The following is a 27,055-nucleotide window of genomic DNA, read 5'->3' as shown; positions in this document are numbered from 1 at the left end:
AGCAGCCCTTGTCTTGCTGCTCACAAAGCGGGTCCCTACCCCAGTAGAGCAGTCCTAGCTCCCATGCTCCTCAGACCCAGGTCCTATGCAGGGGTCCCCAGGAACTCTCTCCAGCCTGGGCCAAGCCCTTCCCCCAAGCTTGCGAGCCTCCGAGCCTCCGGGCCCACCAGAGGCTCCGCCTCCTCACCCCAGGAATTTGGTACCAGAATCCCAGAGAAATTGTACTCAGTTCAAATTCCTCCTGATAAGCCCTGGGAAAGTCTCCTCCTCCAGGGCCTCCCAGGCACCTTGGTGACCCACCGTCGACATCTCCCTGCCCTGCCCAGCCCAGAGCTTTCCCTGCCAAACTGGCCCTCTCCCTCCCGACCCATCCCCAAAACTCCTGGCCTGCGTCCTAGTCCTCCATCATCCCGCTCTTCCCACTCCATCCTCATACTTTTTCTCTTCCTTCACATCCTTCTGGCTCATCATAGTCTCCCCCCGAATCATCACCCATCTGCCTCTTCCAGTCCATGCCAACCCCCACCCCAGCTCAGACGTCCTCCCTGCCCTACCCAGCCGCTCTGCCTTAGGCTGACTTGCCCAACAGCCTGTCCTTGGTCCAAGCCTTTCCTACGCCCTCCTAGACACCTCACCCTTAGACCGGAAACCTCCCTGGCTCATCTTCCCCTTTGTATCAAACTAGCCAAGAATTCACAGAGAAGGTTCTGCCCAGGACTATTCCCATGAATCCCACACGTCACCCTGGATCCAAGTCCTCCCAGCCTGTCCCAGAACCCACCTCCCTGGCCCAGGACGCCACCCACTCCACCTGAGTCCTCCCAGCCTTGAGAACCTGTTAGAGTCCAGGCCCATGGTGCCGGGTGGGGAGGTCACAGGCACAGCCCCAGGATCAGAGGGGCAGGGCTGGGGCCGGGCCTGGGGTAACATTGTGTTTCTCTCCCCTTCCTCCCTTTCCTCTTCCCCCCTTCCTCCCACGCCTCCACCTTGTCTCTCTCTAGCAAATCCCAGTCTCTGACCAATGCCTTCAACCTTCCAGAGCCAGCCCCGCCCAGGCCCAGCCTTAGCCAGGACGAGGTGAAAGCTGAGACCATCCGCAGCCTGAGGAAGTCTTTCGCCAGCCTCTTCTCCGACTGATACCCCACTGAGAACCCCCAAATCCCTGGGCAACCCTCCTCTGGGCCCTGAATCCATTTCTCACTTTTGGAGTCTCCAAATCCCTTGAGAACCCATCTCCTGGTTCTCCAAGATTCCACCTCTCATTCCTCAAGATCCCCCAGTACCTTGAGAAACCTGACTCCTGGCCCTGAATCCAGTTCTCACATGTGGAATCCCCAAGTCCTTTTAGAAACCCCACTCCTGGTCACTTCGAGATTCACTTCTGTTCTAGGACCTCCAGATTCCTGAAGACCTCCGCCCCTGGTTTTCCCAGAGGGCATACTCCTTCCTGGAAGTGCCCAAATACCAGGCAACCCATTGCAGAATCCCTTCCTGGAGCCCTGAAGTTCCTGGAAAACCCCATTTTTGGTCCCAGATCTCTCCAGCACACCTGTGTCCCGGCACCATTTTCCAAATCCTCAAGAAACCCCTACTGTTTAGCTCCTTCCCATGGATCTTCCATCTCTCCGAAGATCCACATCCTCAAACGCCACCCAACACCTAGCCCCACAAGGATTTCCTCTCACCAGCTCCCCTCAACCCCATTCAATACCTTGGGAGCTCCTCCCACTTCCAGGACCCCTCGGTTCCCCCAGGGACCCCCTCCCCAGTTTCCTGCCTCTGACAGCTGTCTCTAAATATGCAAACTCCACCCATCTTCCCAGAATCCTTTGCACATGGAAGGCCAGTGGTCTCCCACTTCCCCACTTTTGCCGTGATGTCTGTGTCTGTGACTGACGTGGCCTCCTCTTGTGCCGTGCTTGGCATATGTGGTCCTCGTTCATCGTGCCGCCTGTGGTGATGCGTGCAGTGACGCTGTTCATGTGGTCCGCACCTCCGCCTGACCTCCACTCCTTGCCTGGACTCACCCCACCCCTCAGCGGCTCTGAACCCCAAGAGAAGAGTCGGGAAACAATAAACAAGCAAAGGCCCAGCAGAATTCTGTGCTTCTTGGTGAAGAGGGGAGTCCTTGAATAGCGGGGGAGACACAAAGGGGACCCCCTAAAATCCACATGGGGTGCTGGGAACCCCAAAATCCAGTGGAAGGCACATCAGGCATAAATTCCAGAGAGGTTCTGAATGGAATCCCTGCCACAAATCCCAGCCTTTGGAGATGGAAGAGCTCCCAAAATTTACAAGTATCCCCAAAGCCAAGAGGAAACCAAATGATGGCGGAGGCAGGGGGCTCAGATTTTGGGGGGTCCCCTAATTCCAGAAGAACCGGAAAGGCACATGGGGACTCCCTCATCTCCCAGGGTAGGGGATGGGGGATCCTGAGGCAGCATGAGGGCAGAGACGCACATTAAGTGGCTGGTGGGCAAGGCTCCTTGGTGTGGCGGGCTGAGACTGGCTTCCCGGTGGCTTGGGCGGGGCCTAAGGCACAAGGCGGGCTGCGCTGAGTAGGCAGGCAGGCAACTCATCAGCCTGGGTGCGGTGCAAGGAGGGTTCCGAGGCACTCCGCTCGATCTTGGGGAGTGACCGCTGCAGCAGCTCAATTGTGGCCAAAATCTGAGGGCAGGTGGGGGTGAGCAGGGATGTCCAGGGCCCTATGGGCATCCCAACAGCCCCAGACCCCAGTCTCATGGGAAACATTCTCTCTCTCTCTCTCTCTCTCTCTCTCTCTCACACACACACACACACACTCTCTCTCTCTCTCTCTCTCTCTCTCTCTCTCTGTACCTCTGAGCTTTCAACACAGTTCACATTCACATCTGCCTCCATCTCAGTCTTCTTCCATCCCAGAGTCCCCCACCCAAGGTGTCTAGCCCTCCTACCCAGCCCACCTGGGGGAATAGGGGCCGCTCCTCCCGCTGGAACTTGAGGCAGTCAGACAGCAGGCGCCGCATGGCCTTGGGGCAGTTGCTGGAGATTTTGCTGAGGTCCGGGGACAGATAGCCACGGCCCACCATAAAGATAATCTGTCGGGAGAGGATAGCAGGAGAAGGGTGATCTAGGGTCAGGAGCTGGAAGGCCCAAAGAACTCTGTATTAAGGGACTTGGGAGGTTCATTTTTGGCAAACTGGGGTACTGTCAGTATTGGGGTCCAGAGGATTCTCTGTCCCTGAGGACTTGGGAGGACTCTCTGCTTGTAGAACAGAGGAATTTAAATTTGAGGTTGTCAAGGATTGTAGGTATCTGGGGCCCAGAGGATTATGGGTCCACAGGTTTCTAGGGGCCTTAAAGATCTGAAAAGTACTGAGTCTCAGGGAAACATGGAGCTCTGGGTCTGAGGAGTTTGTACTTCTGTGGGGGTCTGGGGCCTAGAGGATTCCAGGTATCCCGGCCCTGGGGCCTGCTAGATACTCAAGGCCTAGGTGACTGTGGGCACCTGTGACTATGCCAGAAGCACAAAGGGGTTCTGTTTCTGGGGAGATATGGGATCTTGGGAGAAATGAGACCTGGGCTTTGAGGACCCGGGGCATTTTGAGTACCCAGAGCAGAGGACTATAGGCATCTAGGGGTACAGAGGGCTTTGGGGCATTTGGGGACCTCAGGGGATTCTAGATATAGAGATCTGGGGCATTCTGGACTTCGAGAATTTTTGTCCCAGAGGGCTGTGGATGTGAGAAGAGGGAAGCTGGAGTAGGGGAGACCCAGAGAATTGATTATAGGTGTCTGGAGCCCAAGGGATTCTGGGAGTCCTTATCCAATACAGTTTCAGGTTTCTGGGGAAAGCGTGGCATTCATCTGTGCAAAGGAGGGGATCCCTCAGCTCAGGGAACTGTGGGTAAGGTGTGGGGCTCACCTGGTCACGGCAGCCAATGTGGCTGTAAGGCAGTGAGCCAGTCATGAGCTCGTAGAGCACAACCCCGTAGGCATAGACATCTGACTGGAAGCTGTAGGGGTTCGGGTCCTGCATACGGATCACCTCAGCTGCCTACAACACCAGACCAGGTCAGCAAATGGCTAGCCCGCAGTCCCAGATCCCACTGGCCACACAGGGTACAATCCCGAGCCACCCACACAAGGTAGGACAGGAGGAGTCCAGACACCCACACCTGTCACGGGCATCCCCATCCCTACTCAGCCCTACACACCCCAGTTCAGGAGCCCACATCCCCACGTGGCCCCCATCAAGCCTGGCCCAACTCACCATCCACAGCACAGAACCTGAGGGCTGCTCCAAGGGCTGGGCCCCACTCCATCGAGTCTTCACCGTGGCCAAGCCAAAGTCACCAATCTTCACCGTGAGCCCCTCGTGTAGGAAGATGTCCGCCAGAGTCAAGGACCACGACAGGGCCTCCTAATAGCCATGCCTCTCACCCTGCCTGTGAGGTTCCCATTGGTGTCCCCGTATCACCTCATCCCTCTGATCCCGACCAGGAGCCCCCTAATATCACACAAACTACCCACAGCCTTGACGTGGGCAGGGAACGCCTACTAATGCCCCCCATACTCAGTGCTGCTGTGACTCCTGACCAGGAAGCCCTTCGGAGGGCACCCGAACCCACCATGCCTCTGATGCTGACCATAATGCCCTCCACAACTGTCACACATCAGACCTTCACCAGAGTCCCCAAGAACAGCACCTGAACCAGCCACACCTCTGACTTCTGACCAAGAGACTGCCATTAAAGCCCCCTCGTCAGCCACAGCTCTGCTACCTGGCAAGGAGCTACGGGACACATACACATGGCCTTCCCTTGTAATCCCCAGAACCCCCACAAGAGGGACCCTCTAAGCCCGTGACGCTCCCACCCCAACCCCAGCCCAGGGACAGATAGATACTGTTAGACTTGAGATCTCGGTGGATGATGTTCTTGGCATGGAGGTAGCTGTGGGGGTGGAGGCAGATGGCAGATTGGCTGGGGGTTACCTCATCTCCCCCACCCTTTCCCCCCACCCCTCCCCAGGCTGGGAGGCTCACTCCATGCCCTGGGCAGTCTGCCGGGCCACATCGATGAGCTGGACCATGTCGAAGCGTGTGTCGGCCACATGCAGGTGGTGGTAGAGGCTGGAGCCCTCACACCACTGTGTGATGATGGCAAATCCCGGCCGGGTCATGAAGCCCATGAACAGCAAAATGTTGACATGTCTCGTCTTCCTGCAGGCAGGGAGGGCAGTGTCAGAGGTGGGGAGGAAACATAGTGACCGTCACTTACTGAGCATCAGGAGTGGCACTGTTCTTTCCCTTCTTTGGTCATTCATTTTCACCCTGTCTTTTGGGGCACCAGAGCATTGCCAGATTCCGTGAACTTGTGAGATGTGTTTACTGGGCTATGATTCTCTGCTGTGGGCTTATATGCGGAGCCTCCCCATCTGAGCCTCCCAGCAAAAGCAGGAGAGAGGAATTGCTGGCTCCTCCTGCCTACAGTAGCATTTCTAGTCAAGAACATCCCCTGCCCCTCTGACTCTGACCATTACCTGGGTCTGTGACCATCTCACAGATGAGGAGGTGGAATGCCAACCTTCCTCACTGATGTAGCAACATAATATGGATAAATGTAGGGTAAAAACATTGGTGATGTGTGATTAGAGCCTGTTCAGCAGCATGAGAAGCTTAGAGGTAAAGAGCTTGGAGTCTGGACTCACGTTCAAATTTAGGCTTCACCAGTTACTCACTGTGCAACCTTGGGGAGGTCATTTAACCTCTCTGGGTCTCAGGCTCCTCAACGGTAAAACTGATCATTATATTAGCTACCTTATTCTCTGTAACATAATTTCCCAGAGGGGAAAGGGACGTCCTTCAGAGAGAAACAACTTCTGATGATGGTTTAACAACACAAACGCAGGTGATGTCCAGGAAGCACTCCGAGCATGGCCTTTTCCCAGGGAGGGGCCAAGGCCAGGCCTGCCACCCCCATCCACGCACACGTTCAACCTCACCTGAGCACCTGCATCTCGTTCTTGAAGGCTTGGGCCTGCTCAGCTGTGGGCTGGGACACCTTGAGCACCTTCACAGCCACATCGCCATGCCACCGCCCTCGAAACACGGTGCCAAACGAGCCTGTCCCGATCCTCTTCAGCAGCTGCACCTCACTGGGTGGTACCTCCCAGTAATAGCCTGAGTCCCGGTACCCCAGGTTCTTCTGTGGGCCAGATGGGTAGCATCTAAGAGGCCTGCCCACATCCTCCATCCCACGTCACTCAGCGTGGGTCCCCCCACAAGGTCCCCCCTCGAGCATACCACTTTCTTCTTGTCATCAGCCAAGGACTTCCGCTCACGCTGCTCTGCTGGTGACTTGGAATGTGGGGACTTCCTCCCCGAGGACAGGCTGAGTGGGCTGGGGCTTCCCCGGGGGGCTCCATCTCCACCTCCTCTACTACCGGCAGCTGCAGTTACAGAGAGGAGGTGAGTGGAGGCAAGTGGGGTGGCGAGGGTCAGAGTGTAGGCACGGGGGACTCACCGTCAGTGCTGAAACTCTGGCCAGTGAGCTAGAAGAAGAGAGACAGGAGTCAAAAAGAGGGCACGGAGGCCAACAGAAATGACTCTCCCCTCTGTCCAGTGGTCCCCACCATTGTCCCCCACAGCACCAACCTGGATGAGGTTGGAGTCCATGGGGGCTGTGGAGCTGACCATATGGACGTTGGGAGTGGACGTGGAGCGGATGCGCTGCAGGGGAGCATTGGCTGGAGCGGGGAAGGGGAAGTGCTCCGGGTCACAGTGCTGGGTGCAGGGGCTGCCAGGGGGAAAGGCTGTGAAATCACTGTCAGGAATCAGAGAACCAAGAAAGCCCCCCACCCCACCCCCGGCCATAAACATGCATTTAGCTCACACAGAGCGAATGTCCACTGGCAGTACTATTATTCATTGCTTCAAGAAACATTTATTGAGTGCCTGCTGTGTGCCAGATACCATTCTAGGTGGTGGAGATAAAACTGTAAAACAAAATAACAGTTCTTGCCCTCATGGGGCTGAAATAAAAAAACAAATATATAATATGCCTGATGGTGACAGGTGCAATAAAGAAAAATAGTAAAGCAAAATAAGGAGACACAGTGTTCCTAGAAAGTGTCAGAAAAGACTTCTCTGAGGAGGTGACATTGGAGTAAATGCCTAAAGGCAGGAGAGCAAGCCACACAGATAGTGGGGAAAGGGGAATGTATCATATTTTATAATTATATAATTACATGTATTCTTCAAATGTTATATAATATGCATTATCTATATTAAAATGCCAATGTTTTAAAGTATACATATTACTATGTTCTGTTATACATGCATGTTACACATATGATATACGCTAAACATTAAGTTACAAAAATATGTTAATGTTCCCTTCACTCTCCTGAAATGAAACTCAACGGTAACTAATCCACATACACACATTAAAATAATAATACCCTAACCTTATTTTATGTATTATATAAACATGTATGATGTTCTACATGACATAAAATTATGTAATACAACATGATACAATAACATAAATATACCAGAAAATATGCACATTATAAAATATATATTAGAGCGGTAATATATTTTAATATAGCTATAGTATTATATGATAATATTTAACATAAAAAGCAATAAAAGGGAAGTAATTTATAAAACATATTTCAAAATGGAAAGGCTCGAGCATGGTTCTAGAAGAATTAGCAAAGTAGTTAGATGCTTATAAATATATTTATAATTAATAATAAAACGAATTGACTATTTACACTGTACCAGATCCTGTTCTAGGCAATGAACATGTCTTAACTCATTTAATCCTCACCAGAACCTTAAATGGTAGAAAGTATCATGATCCACTTTACAGATGAGAAAACTGAGGCCCAGAGAAATCAGGTGACTTGTCCAAGGTCCCAGTTTCATGCCCTTATTCACACTTGTAGGTGCTCAATAAATGTTTGTCAAGTAAACAAATGAATAAAGTATGGCTTGTGGTCTACAAGAGTCCCAGATCTTTTTCTCCCCCTTCGGCTAAGGCATCCCTACCTGGGACCCTGGGGGGTTAGCGACTCATTCAGGGGGCGGTTTGAGGGAGCCTCCTGCTGTTTGGAGCCTCTGGACAAATCCTGGACACTGTGGTAGAACCTTGAGGGCATGAAGGGTATAAAGCAAGGGGACACGGGTCAGCTGTCCGTAAGGGCCTTGTGGCTGGGCCTCTGTGCTCCCCATTCCCCCCCCCCACCCCAGGTTGGGCTCACTGTTGGCAGGTGGTACTCATGTCAACACAGACTGTGGGGACTTTGGAGGAACAATGCTGGTGGAACTTGTAGCCACAGGTTTGGCAACGGAAGCCATGGAACAGAAACTTAAGGCAGAAGTCGCAGAACGCCAGGCTGAAGAAGGTCTTCCGTACCTGATGCCACAGAGCAGTGAAGTTTAAGACCTGATCAAGGACACCCTCCAACCATAGTCTGCCCGCAATGTCCACCCTGCACTCACAAAATTGTGCATGGTCAGCGGAACATCTTCAAGGACCTCGACAATGAGCTCCTCGCCATCCAGGGGAGCGATGGCCGTGTCCCAGGCAGTAACCGTCTTTCGTCTGCAGGGGGCATGGAAGGGAATGAGTGGGAGGGTGGGCAGGGACTATGGGGAGGCAGGGAACCCCCAAAAGTCCCTCCAAGCCTGCTACCCACAGCGTCATGTCTGGCATGTTTAATTCTCATCATAGCAACTCTAGGAATTATTCACTATCCTTGCCCCCACTTTACAGATGGGGAAACAGGCTCAGAGGGATAAAGTGACTGGCCCAAGGCCACAAGTGTCATGAGAGGCAGGACGGCGTGAAGAGTCCACGCTCTTAAATGGAAGTGGAGAAGCAAATGAAACTAAACAACTACATCTCAGGAGCACTAAGCCAGCCCCTGAAAAGGGGGCTGCGGAGGCACTGAAACAACAAAGTGCAGGGTGTGAACTGCATACAAAATTAAGGAACCTCACGAGAGAGGAATAAATAACATCAGCAGGACCCAACTCAGCAGACAGAGAATGGGGAAAATGAGGAAGAAGAGAGCTGATGAATTCATGAAATCGCAAAAAGACAAAATAGATGAAATCTGGGAGGAAGTGATGGAGCAGGGTGAGGACTTGAGGGCCAGGGGAGAATAGTTGCTGACCTTACAGGCCGATGAACCAATGAAATAACAAAACAAAAGTTGGATGAACTCATGGATTAGTTGAACTACCATAGTCCTCCCTTACCTGTGGTTTCACTCTCCACGGTTTCAGTTACCTGTGGTCAACCGTGTAGGAAAGTGTTAAATTGAAAATTGCAGAAATAAACAATTCCTAAGTTTTAAATTGCGTGCATTCTGAGCAGCGTGGTGAAATCCTGCACCATCCCACCCGGGATGTGAATCATCCCTTTATCTAGCAGATCCACACTGTCTGCGCTACCGCCCATCTCTTGGAAGCCTGCTCGGTTATCAAACAACTGACTCAATGTCATAGTCCTTGTCTTCAAGTGACTACCATTTTACTTAACAATGGCCCCAAACCACAAGAGTAGTGTTGGCGGCAATTCGGACATGCCAAAGAGAAGCTGTAAAGTGCTTCCTTTAAGCAAAAAGGTAAAAGTTCTTGACTTAAAAGAAAAGAAAATCATATGCTGAGGTTGTTGAGATCTACTGTAAGAAAAAGTTTTTTTCCTATGGAATTCTGAAGAAGGAAAAATAAATTTATGCCAGTTTTGATGTCACATCTCAGATTGCAAAAGTGATGGCCAGAGTGTGACACATGCTTAGTTAAGATGGAAAAGGCATTACATTTATGGGTAGAAGACAAGAACGGAAAAAGTTCTGACTGATAGCAACTGGGTTCAGTACTATGTGTGGTTTCAGGCATCCACTGGGGGTCTTGGAAAATGTACCCAGCAGATAAGGGAGGACTAAAGACTAAGGGAAGACTCACAGAAGACTCTGTGATAAAGTACAGAAGGAATCAGATGACTGAGAAAAGGATAGGAGGTGGGGACACCCAGTGGGTGGGCATGGGGCTGCCACACTCACCCCTTGATGAGTCGGTAGACCACACAGCAGTCCTGATTTAGACCCCGCACCTTCAGGGCCTTGTCTAGAGAGTCGTAGACACTCATGCCATCCCGGACAGTTACCTGTGTGTATATGCAGATGCAGGGGTCCTCAGTGCCCAACAGAGGCTGCAGGTGATGTTCCCATCCTTCTGCAAAGGCCTCCCCCACCCACTGTCACCCTTTTGATCCCAGAGTTACAACGGGGTCCATCCACAGCCCCTGCCATTTTGCTTCCAAGACTCACCACCGTGCGTTGCTTGTTGGGCAGGTACACTTTGACGGTGCCCACTGCCCGGGACGGCTCGGCCCCATTGGCAGGGGGGCCCCGTGGTGGCTCCATGGAGCCTTAGACTTTGTCAAGATGGGCTGAGGTGGGGCTGGGCAGGTGCCATGGGGCTCCTACGAGAAGGCAGACAGAAGAATTCAGATGTCCAGTAATGATCGTCTGGAAGCAAAGTGGCAGGGGACAAAGTAAAATTCTAAGTCCAGGCTCCTGTCGCCCCCTGCAGCCTAATTTTCACACGACAGCCCAAGAGATCCTGCTCACATCTGAAGTCCTTCCAGTTCCTCCTCTGCTCAGACCCTCCTGTTGCTCATCTCACTCTTAAGTGCCAAGGTCTCAGGTTCACTGCACAGGGTGGGGAGGATAGGGATGGAGGGACAGCGCATACTGTCCTGGAGAGTACAGGAGCACGTAAGACTCTGTGCTTGGGACCAATGGGGAAGTCAGTACACACTGCACCGAGCTGTCAGGTACATAAGAAGCAAGAACAGAATGTCCTGTGTGTGTGTGTGTGTTTTGTTTTGTTTTTTTTTTTTGAGACGGAGTTTCCCTCTTTGTTGCCCAGGCTGGAGTTCAGTGATGCAGTCTTGGCTCACTGCAACCTCTGCCTCCCAGGTTCAAGCGATTCTCCTGTCTCAGCCTACCGAGTAACTGGGATTACAGGCGCCCGCCACCACACCTGGCTAATTTTTGTATTTTTAGTAGAGAAGGGGTTTCACCATGTTGGCCAGGCTGAGCTCAGGTGATCCACCCGCCTCGGCCTCCCAAAGTGTCCTGGCTTTTTAACAGAGAACGGGGGAAGTACCAGATACTGTGGTGAGGGAGGAGTCGCAGGCAGCGTGATGGGAAAGAGAGGATCATCAGATATTGATTACCCTTAGTTTAGGGAAGATGGAGGTTGCACCAAACATGTCCTCAAAGGGCACTGTGGGCATCCCTACGCCCTGCGGTGTAATGTTGATGTCAGGACCACAGACACCATGTTAGGTGGCTGATGGAAGTCCTAAGACTCTATGATGAGGAGCTCATGGCGGGGGGTGGGGGGGTGGGGGTGTCACCGTACACTATGCGGAAGGGAAATGTAACAGGGGTCACTAGGGACTGTAATGGGGAGAAGGGCGGAAATGGAGATGACCAGACATGGCAGACAAGGAGCCGAACTGGGGTGGTAATGGTGGATCACCAGACACTGTCACAGGAAAAGGAAAAGGAAGGTAGGGTGTTGAGGGGAGAAAAAAGGAGGTAAAGAGGGAGCTCCAAAATCTTCCTTGACAACCAGTGAGGGGTCACCGGCACATTATGGGCGTAAACTGAATGGGGGATCATGGAAGGCGGTTACGGAAGGTTGGATCAAGGCAAGAATACTGACTTTCTCCCGGGGGGGCAGACACTGATCCAGAATAAGGAAACCGGGAAGTGAACCGCATCTCCACGCACTCCCCGCAGTTGGAAAGGAAAGGTCATCGGACACCTTAGGGGAGTTAAGAGGGTATCCCAGCACCAATCTACCGGGTCCCTCCTACCAAAGGCTTCCGGCTCTGCGCAGGCGCACCACCACAAGCAGCGGGCGAAACCATCACCCGCTGCCCGCCGATTCCTGTTATCCACCCCACCCCCGCTGTCGACGATGGTCTCGCCCCGGGTCAAACCACTCCTCCGGTTCCGGGCAGGGGACACCGGGACCCAGGCACAGCCATCCTGGAGCTGAGCTTTCGGTCCAGGCTCCCTGCCCGTGCCCGGCAGCCGCTCCCGAAACCGAGACCTCACCTGTCACGCCGCTACAGCCGCCGCCGCCTCCATCTTGGGCCTGTCTTCTTGTTTCCTCACAGAGTCCACCTCCTCCACCCTTAGGACTCTCGCTATTGGCTCTGCGGGGCTCAGCCCTTCATCTTTATTGGATCAGGGTCACGTCTGTCAAGGTAAGACCAACGGAATGTGAGTCCTGTTCCGGATTAGGAGGGGCTGCCTGAAACGTCAAGATCTAGGGCAAGCGCACGCCCTGACTCGCGCAGGCGCAGTTGTGGTAAGACCTGCGTGCCTAGGGTTTTAACCCCAGTAGTGTCACAGACGAATAAAGCAGGACTCTTTAAGGTCATTTGGGGCTAACCTTAGGGCTTTGGCATCTGGGCAGAGAAATCCTTAAGTACCCTTTTTGGGCCAGTGCCCTAAGCACCCTTTTATGATTTTCCTGTGTCTCAGTTTTACCATCTTTGAAATGGGCTGGAATCAGACCAAATGATCTGCGATGTCACCAGCTCTGGGAGACTAGTTCGTAGCCTTCGAGGACAGCGGGTCTCTGGTGTGGCGGGGGCTGGGGGGCTGGCCCTAGGGAGAGGCGGCCTGCTGTCTGGGAGACTTCGTTTAGGAATGGGGTTCATTAGGATTTTGAAAGACTAGTCACAAGTGGCCAGGTGAAGAGAGAAGTGCAGACCTGGAACGGAGCAGGATGCCAGTCAATGTGTGGAGGTATTGTAGAGTAAACATGAATTTTTAAAAATCGAATTTCCCCTGGTTTCAAAGGAGAGAGAGATGTCTCTCTTCTCATTTCCTTTAGAAAACTTTTAACTGTAAAATTTTCTCTGTCCCTTTTAGATGTATGTAAATCTTTTTTTTTTTTTTTTTTTGTATGTAAATCTTTTAAAAACCTAGGTCTTTGCCAGTTTTACAACCCCAGAATGTTTATCTTAAGAACCTTGGCGCCATCTCTTCGAAATGTAAACATCAATGAAAATAGCACCCCTGTCTTTCCCTGTCTTCATGGGAATTTGATCTGCGCACCTGGCTTCAAGTTATTACCTGCTTGTCATAGAGATATGAGTTTTAGTTTTCCTAACACAGATAGCCACCCCAATTACCAGGTGAATTTGGGATGAACTATGTGTACCAAATGGTGCTGTCAAGTTTCTAACCTGAGCACAAGTTATTGTTCATTTTGAGAACATGTTTGTAATGGGCTGTATCTGCCTGCTACATAAACCAATGAGATTTCTTTCTGTCTTTGAAACCTCTTTAGTAGATTGCTTGTGATATGCATCACAGTCTGGTGTAATGCTTATTCAGTAATAAAACTTTTCATTTTTGCTTGGCGCGGTGACTCACACCTGTAATCCCAGCACTTTGGGAGGCCAAGGCAGGCGGATCACTTGAGTCCAGGAGTTCAAGACCAACCAGCCTGACCAACATGGGGAAACCCCATCTCTACTAAAAATACAAAAAAAAAAAAAAAAAAAAAAACACCTCTAATCCCAGCTACTTAGGATGCTGAGGCTCAAGAATCGCTTGAACCCAGGAGGCGGAGGTTGCAATGAGCTGAGGTCCTGCCACTGCGCCTGGGTGACAGAGTGAGACCCTGTCTCAAAACAAACAAACAAAACCTTTTCGTTCGTGTCTACTTTGTGGAGAGGATTCATTGGGTTGGCACAAGATCCTCCTTTTAATTATTTCCCCAACACTATGATGGCCTGTTATGTTTGAAGTGACTGCATTCTCCTGTTTGGAGATTAAGCATCCCTCGGCAATGAAATGGGAAAGATCAGAGGAAGGTTGTAGGTGAAGGGGCCTCAACATATTTCAATCTGTATTTATCACATGCTTTCTCTGCCTATAAGATGGAAGATAGAAGTTCTGCCTATTGGCCTCCCATATAACTTCCATTTCCCAACTCCCTTTTTCTTTTCTTTTTTTTTTTTCTTTTTTTTTTTTTTTTTGAGATGGAGTCTTGCTCTGTCACCCAGGCTGGAGTGCAGTGGTGTGATCTCGGCTTACTGCAACCTCTGCCACCTGGGTTCAAGCGATCTCTTGTCTCAGCCTCCTGAGTAGCTAGGACTACAGGTGCCCGCCACCATGCCTGGCTAATTTTTGTATTTTTAGTAGAGATGGGGTTTTGCCATGTTGGCCAGGCTGGTCTCAAACTCCTGACCTCAAGTGATCCACCCACCTCAGGCTCCCAAAGTACTGGGATTACAGGCTTGAGCCACTGCACCCAGCCCCAACTCCCCTTTTCTATTCGGATCTTCACCATTTAATGGCTGAAAAAAAATTTTTTTTAGAGACAGGGTCTCACTATTTTGCCCAGGCTGATGTCGAGCTCCTGGCCTCATTCTCCCAACACTCTGGGATTACAGGTGTGAGCCACCATGCCCAACCCCAGTGGCTAAAATGAAAAAGACTGACAATAATACATGTTGATGAGAATGTAGAGCAGTTGTAACTTTCATACATGGCTATTGGGAATGTAAAGTGGCACAAGCACTTTAGAAACAGTTTGGCAGTTTCATATAAAATTAAACATAGACCTGCCATGCAATCCAGAAATCTCACTCCTAGGTATTTACTCCAGAGAAATGAAAACACATGTCCAGTGGTGTGCTGGTAAATGTTTAACAACCAACTCTCCAGGAAGAAAATAGCTCTAATTTGTACTATCCCCATGGCTTATTTCAGGCTACTGATATGACAGTCGCTGAACCAGATTTAAAAGAGATGCACAATATCCGCTCTGGTGAGCCAGCCGCAGCATGCTACTACTACAATTTGTCTGCACAAAAACTTGTACGCAAATATTCAGATTAGTTTTTTTCATAATAGCAAAAAACTGGAAACAGCCCAGGTGTCCAGAAACAGAACTGACAAAGAAATACAACAACAAGGCCAGGCGCGGTGGCTCACGCCTGTAATCCCAGCACTTTGGGAGGCCATGGTGGATGGATCATGAGGTCAGGAGATCGAGACCATCCTGGCCAACATGGTGAAACCCCATCTCTACTAAAAATACAAAAAAATTAGTCGGGCCTGGTGGTATGTGCCTATAATCCCAGCTACTCAGGAGGCTGAGGCAGGGGAATTACTTGAACCTAGGAGGCAGAGGTTGCAGTGAGCTGAGATCATGCCAGTGCACTCCAGCCTGGGCCACAGAGTGAGACTCCATCTCAATAAATAAATAAATAAATAAATAAAATAAGAAATGCAACAACAGGGTTATGGAATACTACTCAGCAATGAAAGGAAACAAATTACTAACATGGGAAGAGCACAGATGAATCTCGTAGACATCGGGCCAAATGAAAAAAGCCAGACACAAAAGAGAAATACTGTGTTCCACCTGTATGAAATCTAAACCAAGCAAAACTCATCTACAGTGAAAGAAATCACATGAGATGTTATTTTGGGCGAGAATGACTGGGAAGTGCATTAAAGAACTTTTGCAAGTGATTGGAATGTTCTGTTTGCATTTGTCTGAACTCATTGAACTCTAATTTTTATTTTATAAAATTATATTTGATTTTACTCCAGACTGGAGTGCAGTGGCATGATCATGGCTCACTGCAGCCTTGACCTCCTGGGCTTAAGTAATCCTCCCACTTCAGCCTCCAAGGTAGCTGGGATTACAGACATGCACCACCATGCTCAGCTATTTTTTTTTTTAAATTTACTGTAGAGATAGAGTCTCACTTTGTCTCCCAGGCTGGTCTTGAACTCCTGGGCTCAAGTAATCCTCCCACCTTGGCCTCCCAAAGTGCTGGGATTACAGTTGTAAGCCTGTAATTGCCCGGCCTCATTGAACTCTATACTGAAAATGGATATATTTTGCTTTATGTGAAATATACCAGAATAAGAACTGCATGGCAATAAATAAATAAATAAATAAATAAATAAATAAAGGCCTCAAACATAATTCTAAACATTTGTGTTCTTACAGATTCTTATTGGGTAGATAAATTATTTTGAAAAAAAACTCTTTTTTTCTGAAATTAAATCCCTAGACCCTGAATCCCTATCTCCCACTGCAGGAGCCCTGGCAACTACCTCAGTGCCAGTGGAGTCAGGAACAACTCCTATTTGGAACTCAGTGAGCTCCAGAATGCTTCAGGGAGGGGAATAGGGAAGTGTATTTTACATTTCAATTCACTTAAATATTTAATTTGTTTAAAAACTTTAATTTCTAGGCAGTATTTGAAGACAGACTTCTGGCTCTGTTGTTCAACATTTACAAAAAGATGAGAAACATGCCAGCAAAAGTTCATTGCTTTTGCACGATGGGGGAATGAGGGAAAGGGTAGGGACACAGCGCACTCAAAAGCAATCCTTTCTCCTCCAAGGACTCATAGACTCACTTCACACCCATCTCAACTGGTACAACTTCAGCCAAGTGCCTTACAGGTACCTGAAAAGGCATGATGTCCTTTAAAGTGATTTAGGTTTGGTTTGGTTTTGCTACAGGGTCTCGCTCTGTCACCCAGACTGGAGTGCAGTGTTGCAATCACAGCTCACTGCAGCCTCGACCTCTGGGACACAAGCGATCCTCCCAGAAAGCTGGGATCACAGACACATCACAGCACCTGGCCTTCTTGATTTTTTTATCATTATCATCACTACCATATTTAAGCCATTAGAAGCACCATGTATCAAAACAAAAATTAAAACCCAAACTAGCTGATAATAGCTTTCTGACAACCCCCTTGTAATTCTTCATCTGGAAAAAATTTAAAGATATCAAAGTCCTCGTTGGTTTTTATTGTTGTTCATTTTAAATTCTCAGAAATATGTCTGAACATTTTTTATAATCCAAAGTGCTCACTGACTACCATTGTAATACTACCCATTTTATAGCTGAGGACATTAAGGTTCAGGCCGCCCTGACAGGAGGGACAAAGGATAGAGTGCTGCAGGACTTTGTTTGATAAAAAGTGTTTAACAAGGGTACGGGCCACAGGCACCTCCTTAAGGAATCCCAGATCCACCCAGCAGTCCTGCGTTCCTGGAGACCTCCTCTAAAACATGCCACTCTCATTTCCCGAAGCCACCGACCTCGCTGGCACCTACTGCTGCCTGGAGAGTGTCATCTCTGGGACCCTAACCCACCGCCGCCCTCTCAACTGCTCATTTCGGGGGAGATGAGCGCGCGTGCATATTTTTCTGAGGCCAGGTGCAGGCTGATATATTTTACATTTCCAAACATTTCACATTCCTTAAACGCAGGTTTGACTCAGGGCCCTCAACTACTAGCTCCTCTCTGCCAACCCTGGGAGCCTCTCTCCACTTCAGGCTCCCCAACAAGCAGTGAGATCTGCCAATGGCAGTGCAGTGGAAGGCGGGCCTTGGGATTCCCCAGGCATTGATAGGCTCTACTTCATCCTGGAACAACTGACAAGCCAATAGCAATGCATAGGAGGTGGGCTTTTGGCCATTCCAACCAATGGGAGGTGTGTGGGCCTAGCAACTTAATGCTACTTTTAAATTAGTGATGAGGCATCAGTAATTGTTCTATCTAAATCCTTAGTAAAAGTAGAATGTGGAAGTTTCCACTTATAGATGTTCCTGGAAGGGATTTTTAATATACAACCCTGGGGTGAGAGGTGTAGGAAATTTACAAGTAAGTGAATTTAACCGTGACTTTTAACTGTTCTTATCAAAAAGTCCTTCTTAGCAAAATTCATTGAGTAGTAATTCAAATTTGCTCTCCCAGTGTTCCAAACTGATGAAAAACACACCATTTAAATGATACAGTTCTTTTAATTATTTTTTAAAGTTCATTATATGTTATATAGGGTACCTCCATATTTTGATAAAATTAGACAAAAGTGCAGGCTGATATAGTTTCCATTTCCAAACCAAAGGATCAGATGAGAGGAAAAACATGATTAAACCAAACAACAGTCCTATAATTTTATTATTAAAGACTTAGTCTAATGAGGACATCCTGTGTTAAGTATAGTTATTTCTCAAATAGGAAAATATTTAATAGTTAAGCAAAGGGATCAATATGAACCCAGAAACAAACAACTGAGCAGAGGCCACCTTTAAGATGCCATGGACAGTAACAGACACCTCTGTCTCTCCCTGGTAGCTCCCTTGGTAGGGACTGCAATTCAGTATGGTCAGCAATGATTTTCAAAGTGTAATTAATTAATTAAACAAGTTAACAAAAAGCAATTTCCACCAAGCAAATAATTCTGAAATGTCTACTTTTGGTTTCAATCAGAATTACACTTTGTAAAAATTTTCTCAAGGTTACACATTTATTGATACATTGCTGACCCACAGTGGGTCTCACCACCCACTGTAGGTGAAAAAAATGTTTAATATCTGTTGGTTTACATCATCCATATTTAATACATTTCCATTCAATTTATAAAATGATTGTAAATGAAATTTCAGATATACTCCAAATAATTTTCATTTTTCTGGTTAAGTGAACCACATGTTGTCTTTGCTGTATCATTATTAATGTAATATGTATATGTAGTCCTGTCTGTCTATAGTATAAAATAACTTGTAATAGTTTTGTCACTCATGTAAATGTTGCCTACCATCATGTGGTATGAGAAAATCAATTCTGAAGTTACCCAGAATGCCTTAATACTTGACCACACATCTAGTTAGAGTGGATGAATATCTTCAGCTCCTGCTACGTATTAAGAACTGTGCGACCCTGGAAAAGCTGTTTCTCCTCTTGGTGTCTCAGTTTCATCTTTAACATCTTTTTTTACTTTGAGTCAACTGATTATAGCCTTTAACATCTTTAATAGTTTCTAAAAGTATTTTTACCATGGGGTTCTTGTAAAATTCTGTGAACTGATTTGGATCAAACTAATCCCCCTGATGTATAGTGACTGTGTAGTACTTATTAGCTATTCCTGTTATCACTGTCATCACCATTGAAATCATTATTTTTTGAGATGGAGTCTCGCTCTGTCACCCAGGCTGGAGTGCAGTGGTGCAATCTCAGCTCACTGCAACCTCTGCCTCCCAGGTTCAAGTGATTCTCCTGCCTCAGCCTCCCAAGTAGCTGGGATTACAGGCACCCATCACCATGCCTGGCTAATTTTTGTATTTTTAGTAGAGACAGGGTTTCACCATGTTGGTCAGACTGGTCTCGAACTCCTGACCTCCAGTGATCTGCCCACCTTGGCCTTCCAAAATGCTGGAATTACAGGCATGAGCCACCACCCCTGACCTACGAAATTATTAAAGTATCAAAGCAAATATCTATGTCCCTGGGCAGTACTTGTTGAATGATCCAAGTTCAAGGGCACTGATAAGATTACACAAGAATAAACACCCCAAGAATCCAAAATGAAGGCTAGTTTCATTTCAGAAGGTTCAGTTCCAGCATTGACAGATGTTTTAGCAATCCTGGTGGCCTGCAGGTACCCAGGTCAGCCAGTGCTGGTCAGTAGTGTTTGTTATGGACTAAATTGTGTTTCCCGAAAAAGTATATGTTGAAGCCTTAACCCCCGATGTGACTGTATTTGGAGATAGGGCCTTTAAAAGAGGAAATTAAAGTTAAATGAATTCATAATGGTGGGGTCCTAGTCTAATAGGATTGATGTTCTTATAAGAAGAGGAAGACTGGGCGTGGTGACTCATACCTGTAATCCCAGTACTTTGGGAGGCTGAGGCAGGAGGATCATCTGAGATCAGGAGTTCAATCAAGACCAGCCTGGCCAATATGATGAAACACTGTCTCTACTAAAAATATGAAAATTAGCTGGATGTGGTGGTACATGCCTGTAATCTGAGCTACTTGGGAGGCTGAGGCAGGAGAATCACTTGAATCCGGGAGACAGAGGTTGCAGTGAGATCACACTATTGCACTCCAGCCTGGGCAACAAGAGCAAATCCATTTCAAAAAAAAAAAAAACACAAAAAGAAGAAGAAGAAGAGAAAGAGGTGGGGTGGAGTGACTCACACCTGTAATCCCAGCACTTTGGGCAGTGAGGTAGGAGAATCACTTGAGGCCAGGAGTTAAAGACCAACCTGGGCAACGTAGTGAGGTCCCATCTCTACAAAAAAAATTTTTTTAATTAGCTAGACATTGCAATGTGCACCTCTAGTCCCTGCTTCCCAGGAGGCTGAGGTGGGAGGATCACTTCAGCCTAGGACTTTGAGGTTACAGTGGGCTATGATCGCACTACTGCACTCCAGCCTGGGTGAGAGAGTGAGAACTTGTCCCCCTCCACCAAAAAAAAAAAAAAAAAAAAAAAAAAAGAAGAAGAAGAAGAAGAAAAGAAAGAGACAGCAGGAGCATGAGTGCACAGAAAAAAAACACCACGAGAGGACACAGGCTGTCTGTAAGCCAAGGAGCAAGGCCTCAAGAGGAACAAAAGATGCTGACACCTTGATCTTGAACTTCCAGCTTCCAGAATTAGAAGAAAATAAATTTGTGTTGTTTAAGCAGTTCAGTCTGTGGTATTCAGTTATGGTAGCCCTAGCAAACTAATACAATGTTGTTCACATCAACAAAATCCTTTTTGATTTTTTTTAAGATTACTTGCTCTATCAGCTTTTAAAAGAGGGGAAATAAAATCTATTTCTCCCTGCAATTCTGTTGGCTTTGCTTCATGTAATTTGAATCTCTGTTACTAGGTACGTGTTTTTGTTTTTGTATTTTTATTTTTTGAGATGGAGCCTGTTGCCCAGGCTGGCATGCAGCAGTGCAGTCTTGGCTCACTGCAACCTCTGCCTCCTGGATTCAAGCAACTCTCCTGCCCCAGTCTCCTGAGTAGCTGGGACTACAGGCATGTACCACCACACTGGGATAATTTTTGTATTTTTAGTAGAGATAGGGTTTCACCATGTTGGCCAAGCTGGTCTCAAACTCCTGACCTCAGTGATCTGCCCACCTTGGCCTCCCAAAGTGCTGAGATTACAGGCATGAGCCACGGTGCCCAGCCAGGTACATAAGTGTTTAGCATTGTTATGTTCTCTTGATTAATTGACAGCTTTATCATTATGGAATGGCCTTCTTTTCCATGATGTATTTTTTTGCTCTGAAAACTAAATTTAGATATTTATATAGCTACCCCAGCTTTCTTTTCACTAGTGTTAATACAGTGTGTTTTTCTCAGTGGCACACGCCTGTAGTCCCAGCTACTCAGGAGTCTGAGGTGGGAGGATCAACTGAGCCCAGGAGGTCAAGGTTGGAGTGAGTGTGATCACACCACTGCACTCCAGCCTGGGCAACAGCAAGACCCTGTCCCCACCCCTACCTTCCCATTGAGAAAAAAAAGAGAAAAGAACACAGAAAGATTAGTGTACCCTTTTGCCAAATTCCCCCCATAATAACATATTGCAAAACTATAGCACAATATTAACGACAAAGAGATTTCTTTGATTGAAGGAGTCTACCAGGTTTCACCTCAATTCCTCCTCCCTGTGCTATGGCCTGGAAACTCTATTCCTTATCAAGGCAGTAAGCTGGGACAGTCATAGGGCTCACCTTGTTTATTTTGCATTTCTCAGGGACCACTGTCCTTCATTGCCTGATATCTAGTGTCTTTAAAACTTTTGTTTCATTTATATCATCTGGTTTGTTTTTTGTGGCTATTTTAGACGGGAAGTTACATTTGGTCCCTGTCTCTTGATCTTGGCAAGAAGCAGAAGTGCCTGTTCCTCTTTTTAATGACTCTGCATAATCCCCAAAACCAGTACCTTGGGTGCTTTTCTCAAAGTAATGATATAACGCTGGCCAAAGTTTCTTTCTTTCTTGAGGCAGGGTCTCACTCTGGTCATCCAGACTGGAGTGCAGTGGCACGATCATGGCTCGCTGCAGCCTCAAACTCCTGGGCTCAAGGGATCCTCCCACGTCAGCCTCCTGAGTAGCTGGGATTACAAGGCATGTGCCACCCCACCCGATTAATTAATTTTTTTTTTTTTTTTGGTAGAGACAGGGTTTCCCTATGTTGCCCAGGCTGATCTCAAACTCCTGGGCTCAAGTGATCCTCCTACCTCAGCCTCCCCAAAAGTGTTGGGATTACAGGCATATGACATTGCATCTGGCCCCAAAGTCTCTCTCTCTCTCTCTCCTTTCTCTCTCTCTCTCTCTCTTCCTCTCTTTCAAGATGAAATCTCACTCTGTCACCCAGGCTGGAGTGCAGTGGCACGATCTTGGCTCACTGCAACCTCTGCCTTCTGAGTAGCTGGGACTACAAGTGCACACTACCACGCCCAGCTAATTTTTGTATTTTTAGTAGAGACGGAGTTTTACCATGTTGGCCAGGCTGTTCTCAAACTCCTGACCTCAAATAATCCACCCGCCTCAGCCTCCTAAAGTGCTGAGATTACAGGCATAAGCCACCATGCTCGGTCCCAAAGTCTCTTTATTTTATTTATTTATTTATTTATTTATTTGAGACGGAGTCACACTGTCACTCGGGCTGGAGTGCAATGGCACGATCTCGGCTCACTGCAACCTCTGCTTCCCAGGTTCAAGCAGTTCTCCTTGCCTCAGACTCCCAAGTACCTGGGATTGTAGGCTCCCACCACGCCCAGCTAATTCTTTTGTATTTTTAATAGAGATGGGGTTTCACTATGTTGGCTAGGCTGGTCTTGAACTCATGAACTTGTGATCTGCCCGCCTTGGCCTCCCCAAGTGTCGGGATTACAGGTGCAAGCCACCACGTCTGGCCCCAAAGTCTCTTTAAAAACTGCTGTTTACCCCAAAACTTTTGGTTTCTTTCACACCGGCAAGGGAAGTTTCTCTACAAAGAGCATCTTCTCTCTTGAGAAGGACTGTCTGTCAACCCTGGGTTTAATTAATTCTAGGCTAGCAGTTAAATGCTTGGTATGGACATAGTCTAGAGGGAGGTTCTCTGAACCTATTCTGGTTGGAAGGCTGCCTGATAAAAAGAAAGTCTAGATACACAATATACTTCCATACAATACTTGTGTCAGTCACCTTTTTTTTTCTTTTTTCTTTTGAGACGGAGTCTCGCTCTGTCGCCCAGGCTGGAGTGGAGTCTCGGCTTACTACAACCTCTGCCTCCTGAGTTCAAGCGTAGCTGGGATTACAGGCGTGCACCACCATGCCCGGCTAATTTTTGTATTTTACATTAGCACCACGCTCTAACCAACTGAGATAGCCGGCCAATGAATTTTTGTATTTTTAGCAGAGACAGGGTTTCACCATGTTGGTCAGGCTGGTCTTGAACTCCTGACCTCATGATTCGCCGACCTCAGCCTCCCAAAGTGCTGAGATTACAGGCGTGAGCCACCACGCCCAACCCTAGTCACCTCTTTTATATCAAACAAGTACCTTTAGGCATAGAGAGAATATTCTCTGAGCCCTGTGGGGGGAAAAAAGTACTATCCTCAGCTTTCATATTTAACGAAACATTACCAATATATTTGTGGGGAATGGATGCATCTAGTACATTTAGCTTGTTATTTATGGTAGAGAATGAAAGCACCTTACCCATGTTATGGTTTCAATGTTTGTGTCCTCGCAAAACTCATGTGGGAAACTCTAACCCACATGTGTGGCTATATTTGGAGATGGAGCCTCTAAAGAAGCAATTAAGGTCTTTTGAGGTCATAAGAGTGGGATGCTAATCTGAGGGACTGGTGTCCTCATAAGACACCAAAAGCTCGTCCCCTCTCATGCACAAAGAAGCAGTCACCTAAGCACACAGTGAGATGGCGGCCACCTACAAACCAAGACAAGTGGCCTTAGAATAAATCTCCCTTGCCTGCACCTGCCTCCAGAACTGTGAGAAAACAAATGTCTGTTGTTTAAGCCCCCGAGTCTCTGTGTGTCATGGCAGCCCAAGCAACTCATACATCATATTTCTTGTTCAAGGATGGGATCTTGTTCAAGGTGTCTCACACCTGTAAACCCAGCACTGTGGGAGGCCGAGGCAGGAGGACTGTTTGAGCTTGGGAGTTCGAGACCAGCCTTGGCAACAAAATGAAACCCTGTCTCTACAAGAAATCAAAAAATTAGCTGGGCATGGTGGCACACACCTGTAGTCCTAGCTACTTGGGCGGCTGAGGCCTGAGGATTTCTTGAGCATGGGAGGTCGAGGCTGCAATGAGCTATGATCAGGCTGCTGCACTATGATCAGGCCACTGCACCCTAGCCTGGGTGACAGAGCAAGACCCTGTCTCAAAAAGAAAGGTGGGGGTGGGGGAATCTGGGAATGTTTCTTTTCTCTAGATTACACAACATGTTTGTCTCAGATTCACATTCTCAATAACTCCATGATCAAACATGATGTCAGCCAGGGACATGGAAGGAAAATATTCAAATGTCTTTGACGTTGCCTTGGGAAATCACTTAAAAAACACCAAGTTCTTGATATCCACAAATGCACAGTCACCTGATTACCTTTAACATTTTATAGATGATGTCTAATTTTCAAGTCTAATTTTTTTTTTTTTTTTTTGAGATGGAGTTTCACTCTTGTTGCCCAGGCTGGAGTGCTTCTCCACCTCCTGGATTCAAGTGATTCTCCTGCCTCAGCCTCCTGAGTAGCTAGACCTACCAGCACCTGCCACCACTCCCGGCTAATTTTTGTATTTTTAGTTGAGACGGGGTTTTACCATGTTGGCCAGGATGGTCTCAAACTCCTGACCTCAGGTGATCCACCCACCTCAGCCTCCCAAAGTGTTGAGATTACAGGTGTGAGCCACCACGCCCAGCCAATAAGCACGTCACCGTGCCTGGCTTTTTTTCTTTTCTTTTCTTTTCTTTTTTTATGAGATAGAGCCTCATTCTGCCACCCAGGCTGGAGTGCAGTGGCACAATCTCGGCTCACTGCAACCTCTGCCTCCCAGGCTCAAGCAATTCTCCTGCCTCAGCCTCCCAAGTAGCCAGGACTACAGGCATGTGCCACCATGCCCTGCTAATTTTTTTTTGAAGAGCAATATTGGCCCTCGGACGTTTAAGATTCTTCTTGTCACAACCCATCATCACCTTATACTTTATTGTGACTATCTACCTCCCTATGTTTCTCTTTCACTTTCTCATTTTCCTGATGCAAGTTGTTTTCTATCTTAACATTTGTAAGGCTCAGAAAACCAGTAATTGCTAAACCTGGAAGGCTTGAAGGTACCACGTGCCACCAAAAGTGCCAACCTCCAGTGGCACTATTAAAATATTTCACCCTGGCGCAGTGGCTCACGCCTGTAATCCCAGTACTTTGGGTGGCCAAGGTGGGTGGATCACCTGAGGTCAGGAGTTCAAGACCAGCCTGGCCAACATGGTAAAACCCTGTCTCTACTAAAAACATATGTATATGTGTGTGTGTGTGTGTATATATATATATATATATATATATGTGTGTGTGTGTGTGTGTGTGTGTGTGTATATATATATATATAAATTAGCCGGGTGTGGTGGCGAGTGCCTGTAATCCCAGCTATTTGGTAGGCTGAGGCAGGAGAATCACTTGAACCCAGGAGGTGAAGGTAGCAGTGAGCCAAGATATCGCCATTGCACTCCAGCCTGGGCAACAAGAACAAAACTCCTTCTCAAAAAAAAAAAAAAAAAAAAGAAAAGAAAAGAAAAATTCAATGGTGATTTAGTCTTTTTTTTTTTTTTTTTTTTTTTTTTTTGAGATAGAGTGTCGCTCTGTCCCCATGGCTGGAATGAAGTGGCACAATCACAGCTCACTGCAACCCCCGCCTCCCAGGTTAAAGCAATTCTCCTGCCTCAGCCTCCTAAGTAGCTGGAACTATAGGGGCATGCCAGCACACCCAGCTAATTTTTGTATTTTTAGTAGAGACAGTTTCACTATGGCTGGTCTCAAACTCCTGACCTCAAGTGATCCACTCGCCTCGGCCTCCCAAAGTGCTGGGATTACAGGTGTGAGCCACCGCACCCGGCCATGAGATTTAGTCATTTATATTGCACTAAAATTTAGTTTCAAAAGATGCAAATATTTTACTCTGATATAGAATGTTTCTGTTCAGATTAATTTAAAATTTTATGTTACACAAAACTATAAGAAACAAGAAAGGCTATGATGATCAAAACCATTTTTATCCTCAGTATGAGGTTTCGGTTTTTTCCTTTTTTTTTTTTTTTAATTGAGAAAAGGGTCTCATTATGTTGCCCAGACTGGTACCTAACTCTAGAGCTCAAGGGATCCTCCTGTTTCAGCCTCCCATGTAGCTGAGATTACAGGAGCATGCCACCATGCCTGGCTTTTTTTTTTTTTTTTTTTTGAGACAGGTCTTGCTCTGTCACCCAGGCTAGAGTGCACTTGGCTCACTGCAGCCTCCACCTCCCAGGCTCAAGCAATTCTCTGCCTCAGCCTCCCAAGCAGCTGGGACTACAGGTGTGCACCACCACGCCTGGCTAATTTTTTTTGTATTTTTAGTAGAAATGGGGTTTTACCATGTTGGCCACACTGGTCTCAAACTCCTGACCTCAGGTGATCCACCCACTTTGGCCTCCCAAAGTGCTGGGATTACAGGCGTGAGCCACCATGTCAGCCTTTGCCTGGCTCTTAATATGAGCTTCTAATTCAGATACAATCCTTATTTTCTAGAGCACCACATATTAATATTTTTTACAACTAATGGGCAGGTTTTTATGTTTTATCCAACAGTCTGAGTGCCTTTGTATTTGTACAAACTAATAGAAAACCAAGCTGAGTTAAATAATTTTTTTCATTTGTATCTTCTTTCAAAATGCACACATTTCACAGTAGGTCGAAGCTTTGCAACTTGAGGTGTTATCTAGATGTGTAATATTAACTTTCTATTATATACATAAGTTTGTTGAAACCATGTACTTCTTTTTGAGACAGGGTCTTGCTCTGTCACCCAGGCTGGAGTACAGGGGTGTGATCATGGCTCACTGTAGCCTCAAACTGCTGGGCTCAAGGGATCCTCCCAACCCAGCCTCTGGAGTAGCTGGGGCTACAGGCATGCGCCACCATGCTCAATTAATTTTTTTTATTTT

General features: G+C 47.5%; 2 protein-coding genes across 4 annotated transcripts in view; one reads left to right on the top strand and one right to left on the bottom strand.

Moving 5' to 3' along the window:
- Positions 1-2,098, top strand: part of SYN1 (synapsin I) — a 50,345-nt gene extending 48,247 nt beyond the window's left edge. Inside the window, exon 13 of one of the 2 annotated variants that reach the window (XM_039475658.2) lies at positions 1,040-2,098. In XM_039475658.2, the coding sequence (XP_039331592.1) occupies positions 1,040-1,067 (28 nt within the window). In that variant the 3' untranslated portion in view covers positions 1,068-2,098. Of the gene's footprint in view, positions 1-1,001 lie in introns of both variants that reach the window. The other variant, XM_039475657.2, reaches the window with a different exon arrangement.
- ARAF (A-Raf proto-oncogene, serine/threonine kinase) lies at positions 2,089-12,214 on the bottom strand. 2 transcript variants are annotated; one of them, XM_074392079.1, is made up of 16 exons: positions 12,133-12,214; positions 10,327-10,481; positions 10,060-10,163; positions 8,492-8,594; positions 8,251-8,405; positions 8,039-8,137; positions 6,638-6,779; positions 6,507-6,534; positions 6,287-6,432; positions 5,986-6,188; positions 5,027-5,203; positions 4,874-4,934; positions 4,253-4,357; positions 3,905-4,036; positions 2,943-3,077; positions 2,089-2,667 (listed from the first exon to the last, which is right to left on the bottom strand). In XM_074392079.1, the coding sequence occupies exons 2-16, from the start codon at positions 10,420-10,422 to the stop codon at positions 2,533-2,535; spliced, it is 1,821 nt and encodes a 606-aa protein (XP_074248180.1). In that variant the 5' UTR covers positions 10,423-10,481; positions 12,133-12,214; the 3' UTR covers positions 2,089-2,532. The 2 variants fall into 2 exon arrangements, with proteins under 2 accessions (XP_074248180.1, XP_074248181.1); XM_074392080.1 differs by having other exon boundaries at positions 10,327-10,527; positions 12,133-12,211.
- Positions 12,215-27,055: the final 14,841 nt, after the last annotated feature.

The sequence above is a fragment of the Saimiri boliviensis genome, chromosome X, assembly GCF_048565385.1.
Source record: "Saimiri boliviensis isolate mSaiBol1 chromosome X, mSaiBol1.pri, whole genome shotgun sequence".
NCBI lineage: Eukaryota > Metazoa > Chordata > Mammalia > Primates > Cebidae > Saimiri > Saimiri boliviensis.
The sequence above is the reverse complement of the archived record's forward strand: the minus strand, read 5'-3'. Positions and strand labels throughout refer to the sequence as shown.